The sequence below is a fragment of the Callithrix jacchus genome, chromosome 4 (genome assembly GCF_049354715.1).
Source record: "Callithrix jacchus isolate 240 chromosome 4, calJac240_pri, whole genome shotgun sequence".
NCBI lineage: Eukaryota > Metazoa > Chordata > Mammalia > Primates > Cebidae > Callithrix > Callithrix jacchus.
The window spans coordinates 137,795,395-137,812,752 of NC_133505.1; the positions used below are offsets into that span (position 1 = coordinate 137,795,395).

A 17,358-nucleotide genomic window follows, 5' to 3' on the forward strand; every position below is an offset into this window, starting at 1 on the left:
ATTGACTAGGGTGGTTTTGAACTCCTGACCTCAGGTGATCCACCAGCTTCGGCCTCCCAAAGTGTTGGGATTACAGGTGTGAGCCATCGTGTCCGGCCCTCTTCCTCCTATTTTGAGTATCATTATGGACTTACAGATTTTGTATTCAGTATGTTATAATTATAGTTGTTATTCTTTTATGATGTCAGATTGTCTCCCATTTGCTCAAAGAGAGCTGTTTCAAGCTAGTCCTTGTGTTTTTGATAGTCCCCATTTGTCTTTGCTTTTTGGCACAAGAAGAGGTTCAAAGTTCACCTTGTACTTCCCTTTCTCCCTGTCATTTCTGGAAGAAGCTCTGTGAAAATTTCTTTTTCAGACTTGGGTAATTCAAATGTTCCCTCACATGGGAGGTGTTGGATGACTCTACATTCATAATACTGGTGGTGAAAAATATGTGGCATTTGGGATGATACCTCTTCTTAGGCAAGATAATGAAACTTTCATATATCTGTTGGTATATACTGTAGGGGAAGGCAACTCTTTCTCCTGCTCGTTTAGTTCAGTAGGTCGCATTGTGTGAATCAAATTGACAAAAGACAGATTAAGAGGAGAAAAGGTTTATTATACAAGTACATACATGCTTCACAGGCAAGAACTGAAAGCCCAAAGAGGTTTTTAGGACTGGAGTTTCTTTTTTTTTTTTTTTTTTTTTTTAGTTTTTACACATGTATTTTCATTTCCGCCATAACTCTTCTACTTTTTTTTTTTTTTTAAATTTTTTATTGGATTTTAGGTTTTGGGGTACATGAGCAGAGCATGCAAGACAGTTGCGTAGGTACACACATGGCAGTGTGCTTTGCTTTTCTTCTCCCCTTCACCCACATTTGGCATTTCTCCCCAGGCTATCCCTCCCCACCTCCCCCTCCCACTGGCCCTCCCCTTTTCCCCCCAATAGACCCCAGTGTTTAGTACTCCCCTTTCTATGTCCATGTGTTCTCATTTTTCATCACCCACCTATGAGTGAGAATATGCGGTGTTTCATTTTCTGTTCTTGTGTCAGTTTGCTGAGGATGATGTTCTCCAGATTCATCCATGTCCCTACAAACGACACAAACTCATCATTTCTGATTGCTGCATAATATTCCATGGTGTATATGTGCCACATTTTTCCAATCCAGTCTATTATCAATGGGCATTTGGGTTGATTCCAGGTCTTTGCTATTGTAAACAGTGCTGCAATGAACATTCGTGTACATGTAGGACTGGAGTTTCTATACCATTTTAATGAAGTGTGACGAGACTAGACAAAGGAAAAGAGGGCTTAGCCTTTTTGTGGTATGGGAAGGTTACTAGAAAATGTATGGGTTTGTTATGCAGGTAAGACTCATTCTCTTCTTTCTGGTATGGGTGAGTGGTAAAGCTTTTTTGTTTGTTGGCTGGTTGGTTTGTTTGAGACAGGATCTAGCTCTAGGCTAGAGTGCAGTGGCATCATCTCCACTCACTGCAACCTCCACCTCCTAGGCTCAAATGATCCTCTCACCTCAGCCTCCGGAGTAGCTGGGATTATAGGCGTGGGCCACCACACCCGGTTAATTTTTGTATTTTTGGTAGAGACAGGGTTTTGCTATGTTGTCCACGCTGGTCTCAAACTCCTGGACTCAGTTGATCCACCTGCCTCTGCCTTCGAAAGTGTGGTCATTACAGGCGTGAGCCACCATGCCTGGCCCAGTAAAGCTTTAAAAATGAAAGTTTTTGTTACCTTTACGAAGGGAAATTTATGTCCTGCTTTTAGGCAGAAAGGGGGAGGACAGAGTTGTTCCTGAGTCTTTAGTTTCTCAACTGTTTTCAGCTCAAAAATAATCCTTATGCTGAAGTGGCATATTTGGGTGGCATATCCAAATCCTCTTCACTATGAATGTGGACCACATTTTTGCAGCTTTTATTGTTACTTATTGAGTTCTTTTCATTTGCAAGAAATGTCACCATGAAGACTGAGAGAATCCACTGCGGCCAGGTAAATTAGCAGGCAGGCGATGTGTGTGAGGGCAGAGGCCGTTCTGCTATTATATGATCAGTCTTTAGTAAAAGGTCTTAAGTAAAAGACCTGTCTTACCTGCACATCCTCAGCACAGAGCTCAGGCATTAAATAAATATTAGGTGAACCAGTTGTCCTTTTCTACCAGCCCATAAATACTTTGGGTATGGGCATCAGATACTCAACTTGTTAGAATTATTTGAAAACCAGAGTAACTAGTTTGCTGACTTCTAGTGTGCAGTCTTTACACCAGCTATTGTGGCTGTGTAAGGGTCTTTTTTTCTTCAATCCCATCCTAGGATGCATTCAACATAAGTATTATTATTCACAAAAGGTGCTAATTTGTGGATGGATGAACCTCATGTTCCTGTCCCCTGGTTTCTTTCCAGGAAAACAAACCAATCCCAATAGCATTCTGTTTCAAGTGAAAAGGTTTTTATCTTTTTAAACTAAGTAAATTGCTTTTTCTTCCAATTTACTCATAGCAGTACCATATACTACATAAACTAGTTAATGTCTAGGCATAACATCGTTGTTCAAAATTAGAAACTTTGTCACGATTTGCATTTTTTAAAGGTAAGGTAAATAAAGTATCTCATCACACAGAAGTACAAGGTCTCGTTCTTGTACATTTCCCTCTCCCCAAATACCCTGCCATTAGAACCCTGATTACACAATTAAGCACATGCGTTCTCAGGAGACACCGGGTCAGAGAATTCCTTCATCCTAGTCCCAGTCTCGCCCCTGAAAGCACGGGACGGGAAAGGCCGCGCCACAGGAAATAAATGAGGGCTGCCAAAGGCCGTCGGAGACCGCGGGGTTCGGGAGGCAGGCGACCCAGCGTCGCACTGCAGAGTCAAGAGGACTCGGGCTGCCGCGGCGCCGCGGTTGTCGGCCTTGGTTTCTCCCGCCCTGCCCGAGCGCGGCGGCGCCGCTCGCCGGAATCCGGATACCACCGGCGACTCGGTCGGCCCCTTCCGGCTGGTTCCGGCGTCCGCCTTGGCATGAGGCTGCTGCGCCTGCTGCTGCCGCGGGGGCTGCGGCTCGGGAAGCTCCGCGCTTCCGCAGGCCTGGCCTCCGCGGCCCGGCACCCCGCCACCGGTCTCTGGACCCCGCCCCGGCCCCGAGCGCCGCCCTCCGTCCCCGGGCCCCGCCCCGGCCTCCGCCTCGGCCTCGCCTCCAGTCCCGGACTACGGACTGCCACCCCTAACATCGCTGGTGCTGCGGTTATCCCAGACGCGCCGCCCGCTTGCGCTGCGACCATGGAGCGCCCCGGAGCGGGTGAGACGGGCTGCCCAGCGGGTCGGGGCGGGGGCGACTGGAGCTGCGGGGACTTGGGCCCGCTTGAACTCGACTTCTGGGAGGGCCTGACCCGCGCCGCCCCTGCTCCGAGTCTCCCTCCCTCCAAAAAGGACTCAGGGTAGCACCGAGAAGCCCGGTGCAACCAGGATGTACATCAGTGCTGCCTGTAGCTAAGCGTTTTAATGCACATATTGTGGGTCCGACAGGGGGCGGGGTTGTGAACCCATCCCCGAGTTTCACTTTTCTTTCTCTTTTTCTTATCCTTTGACCCTTTGCGCAAAGTTCACGCCAACACACCTTCCTTCCGACGGGGCTGATGTGGGTAAATGTATTGTAAACAAAACCTAGTAAAATCTCGATTTTATCTTATATCACAAATATTAAGCACCTGAACCACCATACTGTCTCCTTTAGGATTTTCTGATAGGTTTGGCCATAATCACTTTTAAAACTGGCGCCAAGTCTGTCTTAGTGCCGGGAATGAATTTCCAGTTTAGGTCAGCGTTCGCTGTGAATTGGACTTTGTGAGTAGAGCGAGTTAGAGTTGGACTTTCGGTAAAAAGAACTGCAAACCAGTTAGAGAAGAGGTGCTCCTCTTCAAGATTTGCATAGGACAAATTCGTACAAGAGTATAACAAGCATAAAAACGTTAAAGTGTGCTATATATATAGCCGTTAACTCGTGTAAATGTTTACAGTTGTTAAGTGAATGGAGTGATGACAGAGGTTTTGAGATGCATTTAGGAACTGTGTGGGAATGGAATTTGTTAAAGGAGAAGAGAGTCATATCTCAGTTCCTTGTTTAATTGCCATGACCTTGCAATTCAGGATCCTGTTTGCATATCTTTGTATTTTCCTTACTCATATTTACAAAGTTTAAGGTGTTTGTGGAGGTTACTTCCTCCTTTCATTCTTTTTCAGACATTATTAACTTATTTTGTCTATTTCTCCCTAATAATTTGGATTGCACTCTTATTCCCTTTTTGTGAGGAGGAAAGGAAAGCCTGGAGGTCAAGTGACTTGTTGATTTCTACGCAGCTGTCAACATTTACTCACGTGTAAGATGCTTACTATTTTTGGTAGCTAAGCCAGGATTAGAATGGATGCTCTTGGCCCTTTCTCATGGTTCTTAGGAATAAACTTATTTAATTATTTTGAAACAGGGTCTTGCTATGCTGCCCAGGTTGAAGTGCAGTGGTGCGATCATGGCTCACTGAAGCCTCGACCTGCTGAGATCATGCCGACCTCCTGTTTCAGTCTCCCCAAGTGCCTGGGACTACAGGTCCATGCCAACATGCCTTACCAGTTTTTGTATTTTTTTTGTAGAGATGGGGTCTTGCCATGTCACCCAGGCTGGTCTTGACCTCCTCCTGGGCCCAAGGAATCTCAGAGTGCTGGGATTACAGGTGTGAGCCAACTTGCTCAGCTGGGATAAATTTACTATTTACCTAGTAGAGTGATGAGAAACTTAAGAAAATTGAGTAGTCATTCATTGTTCAGCTAGGAAACTTGCATTTTGTGTGACAGTGGGCGAACTGCCCATACCCTTTTGTCCGTCTGTTGGCCTATTTTTGATGAAGTCATTTGCTTCACCTATATTTGAATATTAGCATATATTTAAAGATGTGGTTTTATAATACACTTAAAATGTATGTATTGTTTTTCTTATGAAGGTAATATTCAATTTTGAAACGTTTGAATAGCAGAAATGAGAAACATATGAACATATGCAGCATATCTGTCAGCATTTACAAGCAGTTTATACTATTTAGCCTTTGCCTACCTAATTGTAAATCATAGAGCAAAAGCAGTTTATATCTGCTTTCTAAAATGTCACTATTTGTTGTCAGCTGCTTTTTCTGTCACTGTATTCTTTATAGTCATTTTTCTTAGTTGTCATTGACATGAGCATGCTTGGTTTAACCATTTCCCATTCTTTTTCATATTTTCTAACTATTTTATTGTACCCAATAATCAGCCATACATCCCCTCACCCATTCTACCACTCTCCCCAGCCTCTGGTAACCATTATTCTAATCTCTATCTCCATGAGTTCAATTTTTTTTTTTTTTCTGAGATGGAGTCTTGCTCTGTTGCCCAGGCTGGAGTGCAGTGCTGTGATCTCCGCTCACCACAAACTCCGCCTCCAGGGTTCAAGCAATTCTCCTGCCTCTGCCTCCAGAGTAGCTGGATTACAGGCATATGCCACCATGCTCGGCTAATTTTTTGTATTTTTAGGAGAGATGGGGTTTCATCACGTTGGCCAGGCAGGTCTCGAACTCCTGACCTCGTGATCTGCCCACCTCGGCCTCCCAAAGTGCTTGGGTTATAGGTGTGAGCCCCTGTACCCGGCTGAGTTCAAATGTTCCACAAATAAGTGAGAACATATGAAGTTTGTCTTTCTACGCCTGACTTATTTAACATAAGGATCTCCAGTTTCATCCATGTTGCAAATGACAGGATCTTATTCTTTTGTATGGCTGAATAGTACTCCATTGTATATATGTACCACATTTTATTTTTCCATTGGATGACCGAAGTTATCCAGCACTTAAGTTGCTTCCCAATCTTGGCTATTGTACCATTTTCCTATTACTAGGCATTTTTGTTCTATTTGTTCTTTTTTGTTTAAACAAAGCTGTGGTGAATCTTTGAGCATGGTTGATAGATAACCAGAAAGCAATGAAGAACATCAGAAGAGTGTTTTTGTGGCTTCTGATCTATTGCCAGATTGCTTTCTGAAAGGATTGCCTTAGCTTACATTGCTATAGTCAGTGTATAATAAGGTGGCAGTGCTTGGTGCCAGAAAGGGCATACTGGTCACAAAGTGACTGGATTCTAGTTCCAGTCCCAAGACCTACTGGTTTTACCCTTGAGCAAGTACTTAATCAGCTTGTCTGTAAAATGAGCATTGAAATAGTACCTCTCCATAGTGTGGTTGTGTGGATGAAATGAGTTACTCCCAGTGCTTCCAGCTGTGCCTGGCCTCAAGCACTCACTTAAGTGTTAGCTGTTGGTAGTAGTAGTAATAGACAGTAGTTTACCAGCTTCACCTCATCTTTATGTTATTGATGCAGTTGGTAGCATAACTTTTATTTGGATTTATATACAAAAGATAGAATTTTAACTATGGTTAGAACAAATTATAGGAGACTTAAGTACTCAACCTAAAGAATTTAAATGCTTTATTTAAGAGTTGGTTGTTTTAAGGCAGTTTGCCAAAAGCAAAATATTTATACCTTCTATAAGAGAAAGTGTAGTTATGACTGATGTATTTAATTCACAACTATCAACCTTTGCCCAAACACTAGAGCTTAGAGAACTGGAGGAAGTATTCTAAGTATTTGATTTGAGAAACATTGTTCTATAGAATGACCAGCAGTTCTTTCAAGACTTACTTGAAAGTGGCACTCCTTTTTTTTTTTATTTAATAATTCCTATCTCAAAAATTGTTGCGTTAATAATTTCCATTATTCTATAGCTTAAGAGAAAATAGTTGTTTGTATTTCAAGTTCTAGACTCCTGTGGATTTTGACATAACATTGCATTTGAGTTTAATATACTTTATTTAACAAGGTAGAGAATGATGTTGAACAAGTCATAATTTGCATTAATTTTTATTTTCATGTCAAATGGGATACTAGTACTTTTCCTTCATTCATCTGGTGAAAATGAGAGAATCTGTGATATGCTGAGGCTGCCACTGAATACTAGGAATTATTTTTTGTGGGTGGTGAGATAGCTGTATTGCATTGTAGTGTGAGTGACTTACTGACCACTCTCAAATATGGACTTACCTTTATCACATTTATTCATTTGGTAAAAATTCATTGAGCACCTACTGTGAGCTGAACTCAGTGCTAGGCATGGAGGAATCAAAGGAGAATAAGATTTTAAGGAACTTCGACTATGGTAACTGTACGTGATGGAGTGCAGATATAGAAAGTTGCCCTTTCACTTTCAAAAGTGTCCTGGTTTGGTGAATTGTGTGGTCACTTTACCTTGGAATCTAATGGAGAAGACAGACAAGTGGACATATATAGCATAATGTATACATGCAGTGATTGGAGGAAGCACTAGGTGCCTGGAAGGTTGGATTACCTGTCAGCCCTGAGCTGGGGCTCTGCAAAGTTTTCCCTGACAGTGGAGGTCTGATCTAAGGTTTTACTTTGAATTGATTGTTCTCACCTGTTCACACAATCTCTTAGTCTGGTGTGCGGTCAAGGTACAGAAGAAGCGAAAGGGGATCTTCTGGAGTAGTGGTTTTCAATTGGAACACTACTCATGCACATTGGAATTACTCTGAGGAGGTTGAAAAAAAACACCAGAGGTTGGCCTGATCTCCAGAGATTTTGATTTAATTGGCTGGAGTGGCATACGATTGGAGTGGAGTTCTAGCGATTAGTTTTAAAAGCTCTGCAGGTGATTCTAATGTGCAGTTAGTATTATTACCATTGTTACTGTGTGATTCTTTCTTTGGTATAGCCAGAATGACCTCCATAACACTTGCTCTGTAATAGTTGATGATTAATTGAGCTCGAGAGAAACTAAATTTAAGCGAGATCACAAATTTTTCTTATTTAAAAATTGACAGTGTAATTCATGATTGTATTCTTCCTCTTGCCTTCAAAATGTGTTGAAGCCCCAAATTAAGTTTCCTCTACTTCACTTATTGCTAAGAATCTGTATATTTCCAAGAAGTGCAAGAACTTGGAAGCTAGTGGTGAGATGATGGTGTTAAATAGGTCAATTTTATATCGGTAAGTCCTTAGATTGAGAATAAAATAGGGGAAAAACAGCAGTTGGGTTTATTTCATGTAGTCCCGGCTACTCGGGGGGCTGAGGCAGGAGAATCACTTGAACCGGGGAGGCTGACGTTGCAGTGAGCTGAGATTGTTTTGTTCTGATTTTCATTCAGCCTGGTTTGTATTTAGTTGCATGAATACTGTTTTATTGCTAGCTTTTCAAGTGTAGCATGCATGGTCAGTGGTGATACTTTATGTGTAGCTGCATGTGCCCAAAGGTACAGGATGTGTATTGATCTATGAAAACTTTTATTTAGGCCTAAACTGCATTTCTGTTTTTAAAACACAAGCATAAAAATAGAAAAGAGGCATTTAACTTGTTCTCACATTTTTCAAATAATTGGCCAAGTTTATGAAGACTCCTAGTGAACTAACATTTGTTGAACACCTGTGTACCAGACATTCATAATTGCTAAAGTTTGAACTGTAAATAGTAACATTATTAAGAATGTACTATTAGGGTTTTTTTTCGGCATTGAACTTAATCAATTTAAAAAAGGCTTTGTGGCCAGGTGTGGTGGCTCACACCTGTAATCCCAGCACTATGGGAGGCTAAGGTGGGTGGATCACGAGGTCAGGAATTCGAGACCAGCCTGGCCATATGGTGAAACCCTGTCTCTACCAAAAATACAAAAATTAGCCGGGCGTGGTGGCACATGCCTGTAGTCCCAGCTACTCAAGAGGCTGAGGCAGAAAGCCAGGAGTGGTGGCACATGCCTGTAGTCCCAGCTACTCAAGAGGCTGAGGCAGAAGAATTGCTTGAACCTGGGAAGCAGAGGTTCCTGTGAGCCGAGATCATGCCACTGCACTCCAGCCTGGGCAACAGAGCAAGACTCCATCTCAAAAAAAAAAAAAAAAAAAGGCTTTGTTGTGTTTTGCTTTTATCCAGAATATAGTTTGGATATTTGTTCCCTCTAAATCTCATGTTGAGATGTAATCCCCAGTGTTGGAGGTGAGGCTTAGTGGGAGGTGTTTGGGTCATGGGGGTGGATCCCTCATGAATGGCTTGGTGCCCTCCCTGTGATGAGTTCGGAAGAAATCTAGTTGATTAAGAGAGGCTGCCACCTCTACCTGTCTTGTTTTTTTTCTCAACCATGTGACACATTGGCTTCCCTTTGCCTTCCACAATGATTGTAACCTTCCTGAGGCCCTTACCAGAGGCAGAGGCTAGCAGTGTGCTTTGCGTAAAGCCTGCAGAACTGTAGGCCAAATAAACTTCTTTTTTAGTAATTACCCAGCCTCAGGTATTCCTTTACAGCAATACAAATGGACTGAGACAGAAAATTGGTACTAAAGAGTAGGGTGTTGCTATAAAGATACCTGAAAATGTGGAAGTGGCTTTGGAACTGGGTAATGGGCAAAGGTCGGGAGAGTTTGGAGGACTCAGAAGAAGACAGGAAGTTGAGGGAAAGTTTGGAACTTTACATAGAGACTGGTTAAGTGGTTGTGACCAAAATGCTGATAGAAATATGGACAGTGAAGGCCAGCCTGACAAGGTCTGAAATGGATATGAGAAAGTTATTGGGAACTGCAGTTAATGTCTCTGTGTTATGCCCTAGCAAAGAATTTGGCTGCATTGTGTCCATGCCCTAGGGATCTGTGGAAGTTTGAACTTAAAGGTGATGACTGGGCTGGCCTCGGTGGCTCATGCCTGTAATCCCAGCACTTTGGGAGGCCCAGGTGGGTAGATCATAAGGTCAAGAGCTCGAGACCATCCTGGCCAACATGGTGAAACCCTGTCTCTACTAAAAATACAAAAAATTAGCTGGTCATGGTGGAACATGCCTGTAGTCCCAGCTACTCGGGAGGTTGAGGCAGGAGAATCACTTGAACTGGGGATGCAGACATTGCAGTGAGCTGAGATTGTGCCAGTGCACGACTCCATCTCAAAAAAAAAAGTGATGACTTACAGTATCTGATGGAAGAAATTTCTTTCTTTCTCTTTTTCTTTTTTTTTTTTCTTTTGGCAACAGTGTCTCTGTCACACAGGCTGGAGTGCAGTGGGAAGAAATTTTTGAACAGCAAATCATTCATGAAGTGGCATGGCAGTTTCTAATGACCTACGATCAGATATGGCAGCAAAGGAATTACTTAAGGTTGCTTTCCTTATAATTAAAAGGGAAGCAAAGGCTAAAAATTTGGAAAATTTGCCACTTAGGCTTGTGGTAAAGAAAAAAGCATTTTCAGGCGAGAAATTTTAGTGGGCTATGAAGCAACCACTTGCTAGAGAGATTAGGATGACTAAAAGGGAGGCAATTCCTAATAGCCAAGACAATGGGAAAAAGGCCTCAAAGGCATTTCAGAAATCTCCGGGGCAGCCCCTCCCATCATAGACCTGGAGGTCTGGAATGATTTTAGGGGTCAAGCGCAGTGCCATGCTACTCTGTACAGCCTTGGGACACTGCTCTCCACATCCAGTTTCTTCACCGCCAGCTGTGGCTCAAAAGGCCCAACTACAGCTCTGGTCACTTTGGAATGCCCAAGCCACTGTAAGTAAGCCTGGGGGCTTTCATGTGGTGTTAAGCCTGCAGGTGCGCAGAATGCAAGAATGAAGGAGGTGTGGCAGCTTCCACCTAGATTTCAGATGATGTACGGGAAAGCCTGGGTGCCCAGGCAGAAGCCTGCTGCAGCAGTGGAGCCCTCACAGAGAAACTCTCCTAGGATGATGATGGAGGGAAATATGGGGTTGGAGCCCCCACACAGAGTCCCCACAAGGACACCCCCTAGTGGAGCTGTGGGAAGGGGGCTTAGGTCCCACAGACCCAAGAATGATACAGCCACTGGTAGCTTACACCCTGAGCTTAGAAAAGCAGCAGGCATTCAATTCCAACCTGTGAGAGCAGCCACAGGGGCTTCATATTGCAAAGACACAGGGTCAGAACTGCCTAAGGCCTTGGGAGCCCATGCCTTGCTCCAGTGTGCGCTGGATGTGGGACATGGAATTGAAGGAGAGCTTTGGAGCTTTAAGGTTTATTGTCTCTCCTGCTAGGTTTTCAACTTATGTGGAACCTGTTGCCCCTTTCTTTTGGATTTCTCTCATTTGGAATGGGAGTGTTTACACAGTACCTGTACCACCTTTGTATCTTGGGGGTGAATAACTTCTTTTGATTTTACAGGCTCATAGGTGGAAGAAACTTACCTTGAGTCTCAAGTGAGACTTTGGATTTTGGAGTTAATGCTGGAATGAGTTGACCTTGGGGGACTATTTGGGAAGGGATGTTTATATTTAGCAGTGAGATTTAGGTGGCCAGGGGCAGAACGATAGAATTTTTATGTTTGTCTCCTCCAAATCTCATGTTGAGATGTAATCCCCAATGTTGGAGGTGAGGCTTGGTGGGAGGTGTTTGGGTCATGGGGGCAGATCTCTCATGAATGCCTTGGGGCACTCCCTGCAGTAATGAGTTCATGTGTGAGATCTGGTTGCTTAAAAGGGGCTGGCTTCTCTGCCGCTCCCTCTATCTCCTGACGTGTGACATATCGGCTCCCCTTTGCCTTGCATCATGATTTTAAGCTTCTTGAGGCTCTCACCAAAGCAGATGCTGGCACTATGCTTTGTGTACAGCCTGCAGAACTGGGAGCCAAATTAACCTCTTTTGTTTAGAAATTACCCAGCCTCAGGTTTTCCTTTATAGCAGTGCAAATGGACTAATACAACAGGGGTGTGTGTGTGTGTGTACAATAGTAGAGGTGAATCAAGTTGCAATAAAAATTTAGGTTTGTTGGCATATATGTTAACTATGGCCTATCATGATAGCTATGTTGTAAGCCATATTATTGATGGAATATGTTTTACAGGTATTGTATCTGAAAATAGAGTATTACAACCGAATGAATTAAAGGACTTCTTTAATATCTCGAGTGGTAAATTAGTCTTTAGTAAATATGGAGAGTAAAAATTATATTAGTATTCCAGGATTCTGATCAAACTTACTAGTTCAGACAGTATTTGTGTCTGTCCATAAAGGCATGGATTATAATGGCACTGGGGAAACCACCATCTGATAAATTTAGCAATTAATTTTATCAATTTAAACATACATTTTTTTCTGTTACCTCCACCTAAGGTATATGATTGTTCTAACCACAGCAAGAAAACAAAAAAAGGCCAAATAGGAAATATGGCTTTAATGTTAGTAAATGACCATGGGAGAGCAGTTAGAGAAACTGTAAGCTCATTTGCTTCTTAATCATTGAATTTTCAGAAAAGCATATTTAGAACCATGTCTGTTGTCCAGGCTAGAGTGCAGTGTGTGATCTTGGCTCACTGCAACCTCTGCCTCCCAGGTTAAGGCAATTCTCCTGCCTCAGCCTCCTGAGTAGCTGGGATTATAGGCACCCACCACCATGCCTGGCTAATTTTTGTATTTTTAGTAGAGTCAGGGTTTCACCATGCTGGCCAGGATGGTCTCAATCTCCTGACCTCATGATCCACCCGCCTTGGACTCCCAAAGTGCTGGGATTATAGGTGTGAGCCACTGCACCCAGCCAGAACCATGTATTTTTAACTAAATTTCCAGTGTTAAATGTAATGATGGAGGGAAATAACTTGAAAGTCTACTGAAGAAAAAATTATAGACCAGAAGTTGTACAAATAAGAACACATAAGTGATATTGCAAAAAATAAGAATGAGAATGACTGACAAAACCTTGTTGGTTGTTTTTAAAAGGTATGTGAAAAAAATGTAGTTTTAGAATTAAAATGTAGGTATAACAGATCTTGAGGATTATTGATTGACTCAGTTTTCATCTAATCATAGGTTGAACACTATGTTTTAGGAAATGATTAAAGCTTTGTAAGTGTGCACAAAAATATAGAATGCGGCATAAATAATGTTTATATAAATAGCTTTACAATATATTTGAACACAGGTGATACATTTCTTAACAGGTGTTAATTTATATTGAATTCAGTTAGCTGATTATTTTCATTTAGGATATAAGTTTAATAAGTTAAATAATCCTTTTTTCTGTTTGTGATATGTTAAAGGAGGAATTAATTCCAATGAGTGTGAAAATGTATCAAGAAAAAAGAAAATATCAGAGGAATTTGAAGCCAGTACTATGGATTTCCTGGTAGACATGCCATTTGCTACTGTAGATATTCAGGATGACTGTGGAAGTAAGTACTTTATTAAGTAAACATGTATTTAGAAGCAATGAATAGTAAATTTAATTATATATATTTTCTTTGTAAGTTATTTCACTTTTAGTACTTATGTTTTTGAGTTTTGATTTTGATTTCATTTTTTATTTTTTATTCTAGGTTTTTGAGACACGGTCTTGCTCCATCATCCACACTGGATTGTAGTAGTGTGATCACAGTTCACTGCAACCTTGACCCTCCCAGTCTTAAGCAATCCTCCAACTTCAGCCTCTTGGTGGGAGGTAGCTGGGACCACAGGCATATGTGCCACCATGCCTGGCTAAGTTTTTATTTTTTTTGTAGAGATGGGGTCTTGCCATGTTGCCCAGATTAGTCTTGAACTCCTGGGCTCAAGTCATCCTTCCTCCTTGGCCTTCAAAAGTGCTGGGATTACAGATGTGAGTGATTATACCTGGCCAAGTTTCATTTTTTATTTAATAATTATCTATATCTATTGGTATTGCTAAAATAATCACAGATAATATTGACATGTCTCACAAAATGTTGAGCCAGCTCATTCTTTAGCTTGTAAAGTACTTCTGAAAATAGTTGGGCTAGATAATCCCCTTCATTATTGTGGGGCCACTGCTAATTTCAGCAGTACCCATTTATCTAACACATGTTTACTAGCTGTTTGGTATCCTCTAAGCACTTTACTAAGCATTGGGAGGGTCCATCAATGAACAAGATGGTACAGGGTAGTATTGAAAACAGGTAAACTTTTAGTTAAATTTTCATGCATTGGATTAATTCAGTCCTTGAGAGCTTCATTCACAAACTTTAGAGCAACAATGCTTACTTGATTGAAATGCTGCTGGAATTACATAAATATCTAAATCTGTGTTTTGGCTAGATGTGGTGGCTCATGCCTGTAATCTTAACACTTTGGGAGGCTGAGATGGGAGGATCACTTCAGGCTAGGAGTTTGAGACCAGCCTGGTCAACACAGCGAGACCTCCATCTCTATTTTAGTAGAATGAATAAATTCAAAAAATCTGTTTTATGCCATTGTAAAACCAATATTGTCCATGATATTTGGGTTTACCACCACTGAAAATGTTAAAGATTTGATTATTGTCCACGTTACTTGTGGGGAGGAAAATAAGGAAAAGCATCAATATAGTCAGATATTTATTGACTGCATACTGTATGCCATTCGACTGTTTTGCAACCTTACATAAAGCCTTGCTATGGTTTAAAATGGTTTTTTCGTGACTAGGGCTCTGTGGCATAAGAAATAATGTACTTTAGTCTCTTCATTTTGAGAAAAGAAGACTGACTTAGAGAAGTTAAGTGAATTAAATTCACACAGTGGGAAAGAACTAGTTATAGAATCTGGTTTCTGATGTATTAGTCATTTCTTTGATGAACATTGATAGCCAGGCATTGTGCTAGACATTGGGAGTATTAAAACACAGGATAGTCTGGAACCTTGAGAAGCTCACAGCTTCACTGGGAGCCAATATGTTAACAGCTTTAATCTCATAAGATGAATGCCATACAGGCTGCTCTGGAAGTGCATGTGGTGAGGATGTATGCAGGGAGGCGTCTAACCTGGGTGTGGGAGGAGACGGTGTCCAGGAAGGCTTCCTAGGTGTTTGACAAGAGTAGAGTCTTGGAGGATGAGTATGAACTATCCAGGACTCTTGAAATTGTCTGACCATCAGAATTTTCTGCAGAGGGATGTGAAAGCACAAATTCTTCTTTTTCAGCCTTTGCATCCTGCCAAGGAATCTTTCGTTTAAATTTTTTCTTAAACATCTCAAGTGATTCTGGTGTTTAGCCAGTCTCAGAAACCACACTACCCCTTATAACTGTCTTCTGGAGGCAGTGAACCTGAATTATATTTTGGGGAGATGTGATGCTTAGAATGTATTAAGTCTCTGCTATTTTATTAAGCAGTCTTTTCTATTCCATAATCCAGGGGGGAAAAGGAATCAGGAAGAGGTGTTTCCTATATTTTCCTTTACAACTGGCCTGTAGAGAAGAATCATCTTTGTGAGTTTCACAGCTGTTGGGGAAACCTTTACTGAAGAATTTTCATACCTGTTAAGTAGAGAAAGGGAGAATAGCAAGGATTCAATGTTTTTCTCTTTAATTCCCTATTTGTTGAGTACCTGAAATGAATATATTTAAAAAATTCAATCACTTATTTCTGATTTCATGACTTTCTCTAATTTGGATATAAATAAGGAAGGCTTCTTAGGGATAACCATCCCTCGTGTACCCACTGTGGACCTCACTCACCCACATTTCTCCCTCTGAGCCTTGTTCCAGTCTCTGAATCACTCTTGTTGGAGTGCGTAAGTTAAATTGGAACAAGAGATGAGTCTGTTTATTCTTCCAGCTACAGGCACTTCTGATTTATACATATCTCACAAATATCTAATGTATATGAACACATAGCTTCTACTAGCGATAGAGCGCGTGATACTTCCAGAATCCCAGAGAGCAAATAGTATTTCTTTATGCACCATATTCTTATATCTCTACTGGTAAGGAGACTAATGGCCATTGGGTTCAGAAAGAATGAAGGGGCTGGATATGTTTGTGGCATGCATTTCATTCCTGCCCTGAAAGCAACAGCTGTTTCCCCGGAGTATGCACTGGAATGATGACCAGTTCTTCGTATGAACAGGATCTTTTGTCTCTAGAATATGGTATATTTCTTACCAAATAAATGATGTTATCTATGTATATCAGGGGCTCAGGCCCATCCACAAAAGTCTACTTTTAACTAATATATATGCTTTTTGATAATCCAGGCTTTATGAGTTAGAAGTCTTTGTGGGTTTGTCTAGACTACAAACCACCATGTATTATATTATTTTTGTGGGAAGATAGATTTAAAATTCCAAGCTCTAAGTTATACATGGGCAGTTTGTTACAAAGTTTTTTCCTTTCACAGAAAACTTGGGTTTTAAGTTTTGGTTACTTCATTATCTATTTGGAACTTCGACAGTTTAAGTGTGGATAAAAATTCCCTCCTGTTTATCTCATAGTGTTGCTTTATGGCTAAAAAGAGATAATGTATGCAAGAAAGAAGTTAAAAATGTAAAATAATGTATAAATGTTATTTATAAAACCTTTGAAACATGCCCCTTAGTTATTTGGGGACAACTTACTCTATTTTTATAATGGCATTTACTAAAACACTAAGGAACAAATAGTGAAATTCTTTGCAAACCAGAAACTACTAACTAGTTTTTCTGAAGTCAGATTTTTATAGAAACATACAAAGACTGGGAGTTTTATTGCCAACCCTTAAACCATAGTTAATAATAGTGTTTGTGCCCAAAACACAATATAATTACTTTGTGGCTCGAATGGACTGACTTTGGCTTTCTCGTACATTTACTAATCAGTTACTCATTTGCTCCATAGTAGATGGCAACCTCAACATTCTCAGGCTGCTGGACATTGCCTGTGGTTCCTTCAGTTTTCTTTGGCGTGTGGAAATTGCAAGTTAACTGCCAAGAAATTCTTGCTAATAGACACCCTGGCAGAGCAATGAGGAAAGTAGTGCTAACAAAAACATCATGGGAAGGGGAATCCTTAGCAGTGGGAAAACTCCCCCTAAAATGGTAGTGTCTCTCGATTATCAGCTCTGTTGCCTTCAGTGTGAGTGTGGTATCTTGATTAGGCAGCAGGTGGTCTGCTTGGATGAGATGGGTCTTTTCATGTTATGGTTTTGCTTTTAAGGAGAGACTTTTATTAGAGTTATAGTTCAGAATGACTAAAAATTAGATGATAACATGCATTAGAACTAAATATGAGAATATAAAAGTATATTAGAAGTAAAATATCCAAATGCATGTACAATGGAAATCTTTTAGAAATGATGGGGAGGCTGGGCACCATGGCTCACACCTGAAATCCCAGCACTTTGGGAGGCTGAGGTGGGCAGATCACTTGAGGTCAGGAGTTTGAAACTGACCTGGCCAACATGGTGAAACCCTGTCTCTACTAAAAATACAAAAATTAGCTGGGCATGGTGGCATGTGCCTGTAATCCCAGCTCCTTGGGAGGCTGAGGCAGGAGAATTGCTTGAATCTGGGAGGCAGAGGTTACAGTGAGCTGAGATCAGTGCGCCAC

At 41.3% G+C, this 17,358-nt stretch overlaps 1 protein-coding gene across 2 annotated transcripts in view; it reads left to right on the forward strand.

The window, feature by feature from the left end:
- The first annotated feature begins 3,195 nt into the window (after positions 1–3,195).
- AKAP7 (A-kinase anchoring protein 7) overlaps positions 3,196–17,358 on the forward strand; it is a 148,919-nt gene continuing 134,756 nt past the window's right edge. For both annotated transcript variants that reach the window (XM_002746958.6, XM_008995070.5), the window contains exons 1-2: positions 3,196–3,295; positions 13,108–13,239. In XM_002746958.6, the coding sequence (XP_002747004.4) occupies positions 3,277–3,295; positions 13,108–13,239 (151 nt within the window). In that variant the 5' untranslated portion in view covers positions 3,196–3,276. The remainder of the gene's footprint in view (positions 3,296–13,107; positions 13,240–17,358) is intronic.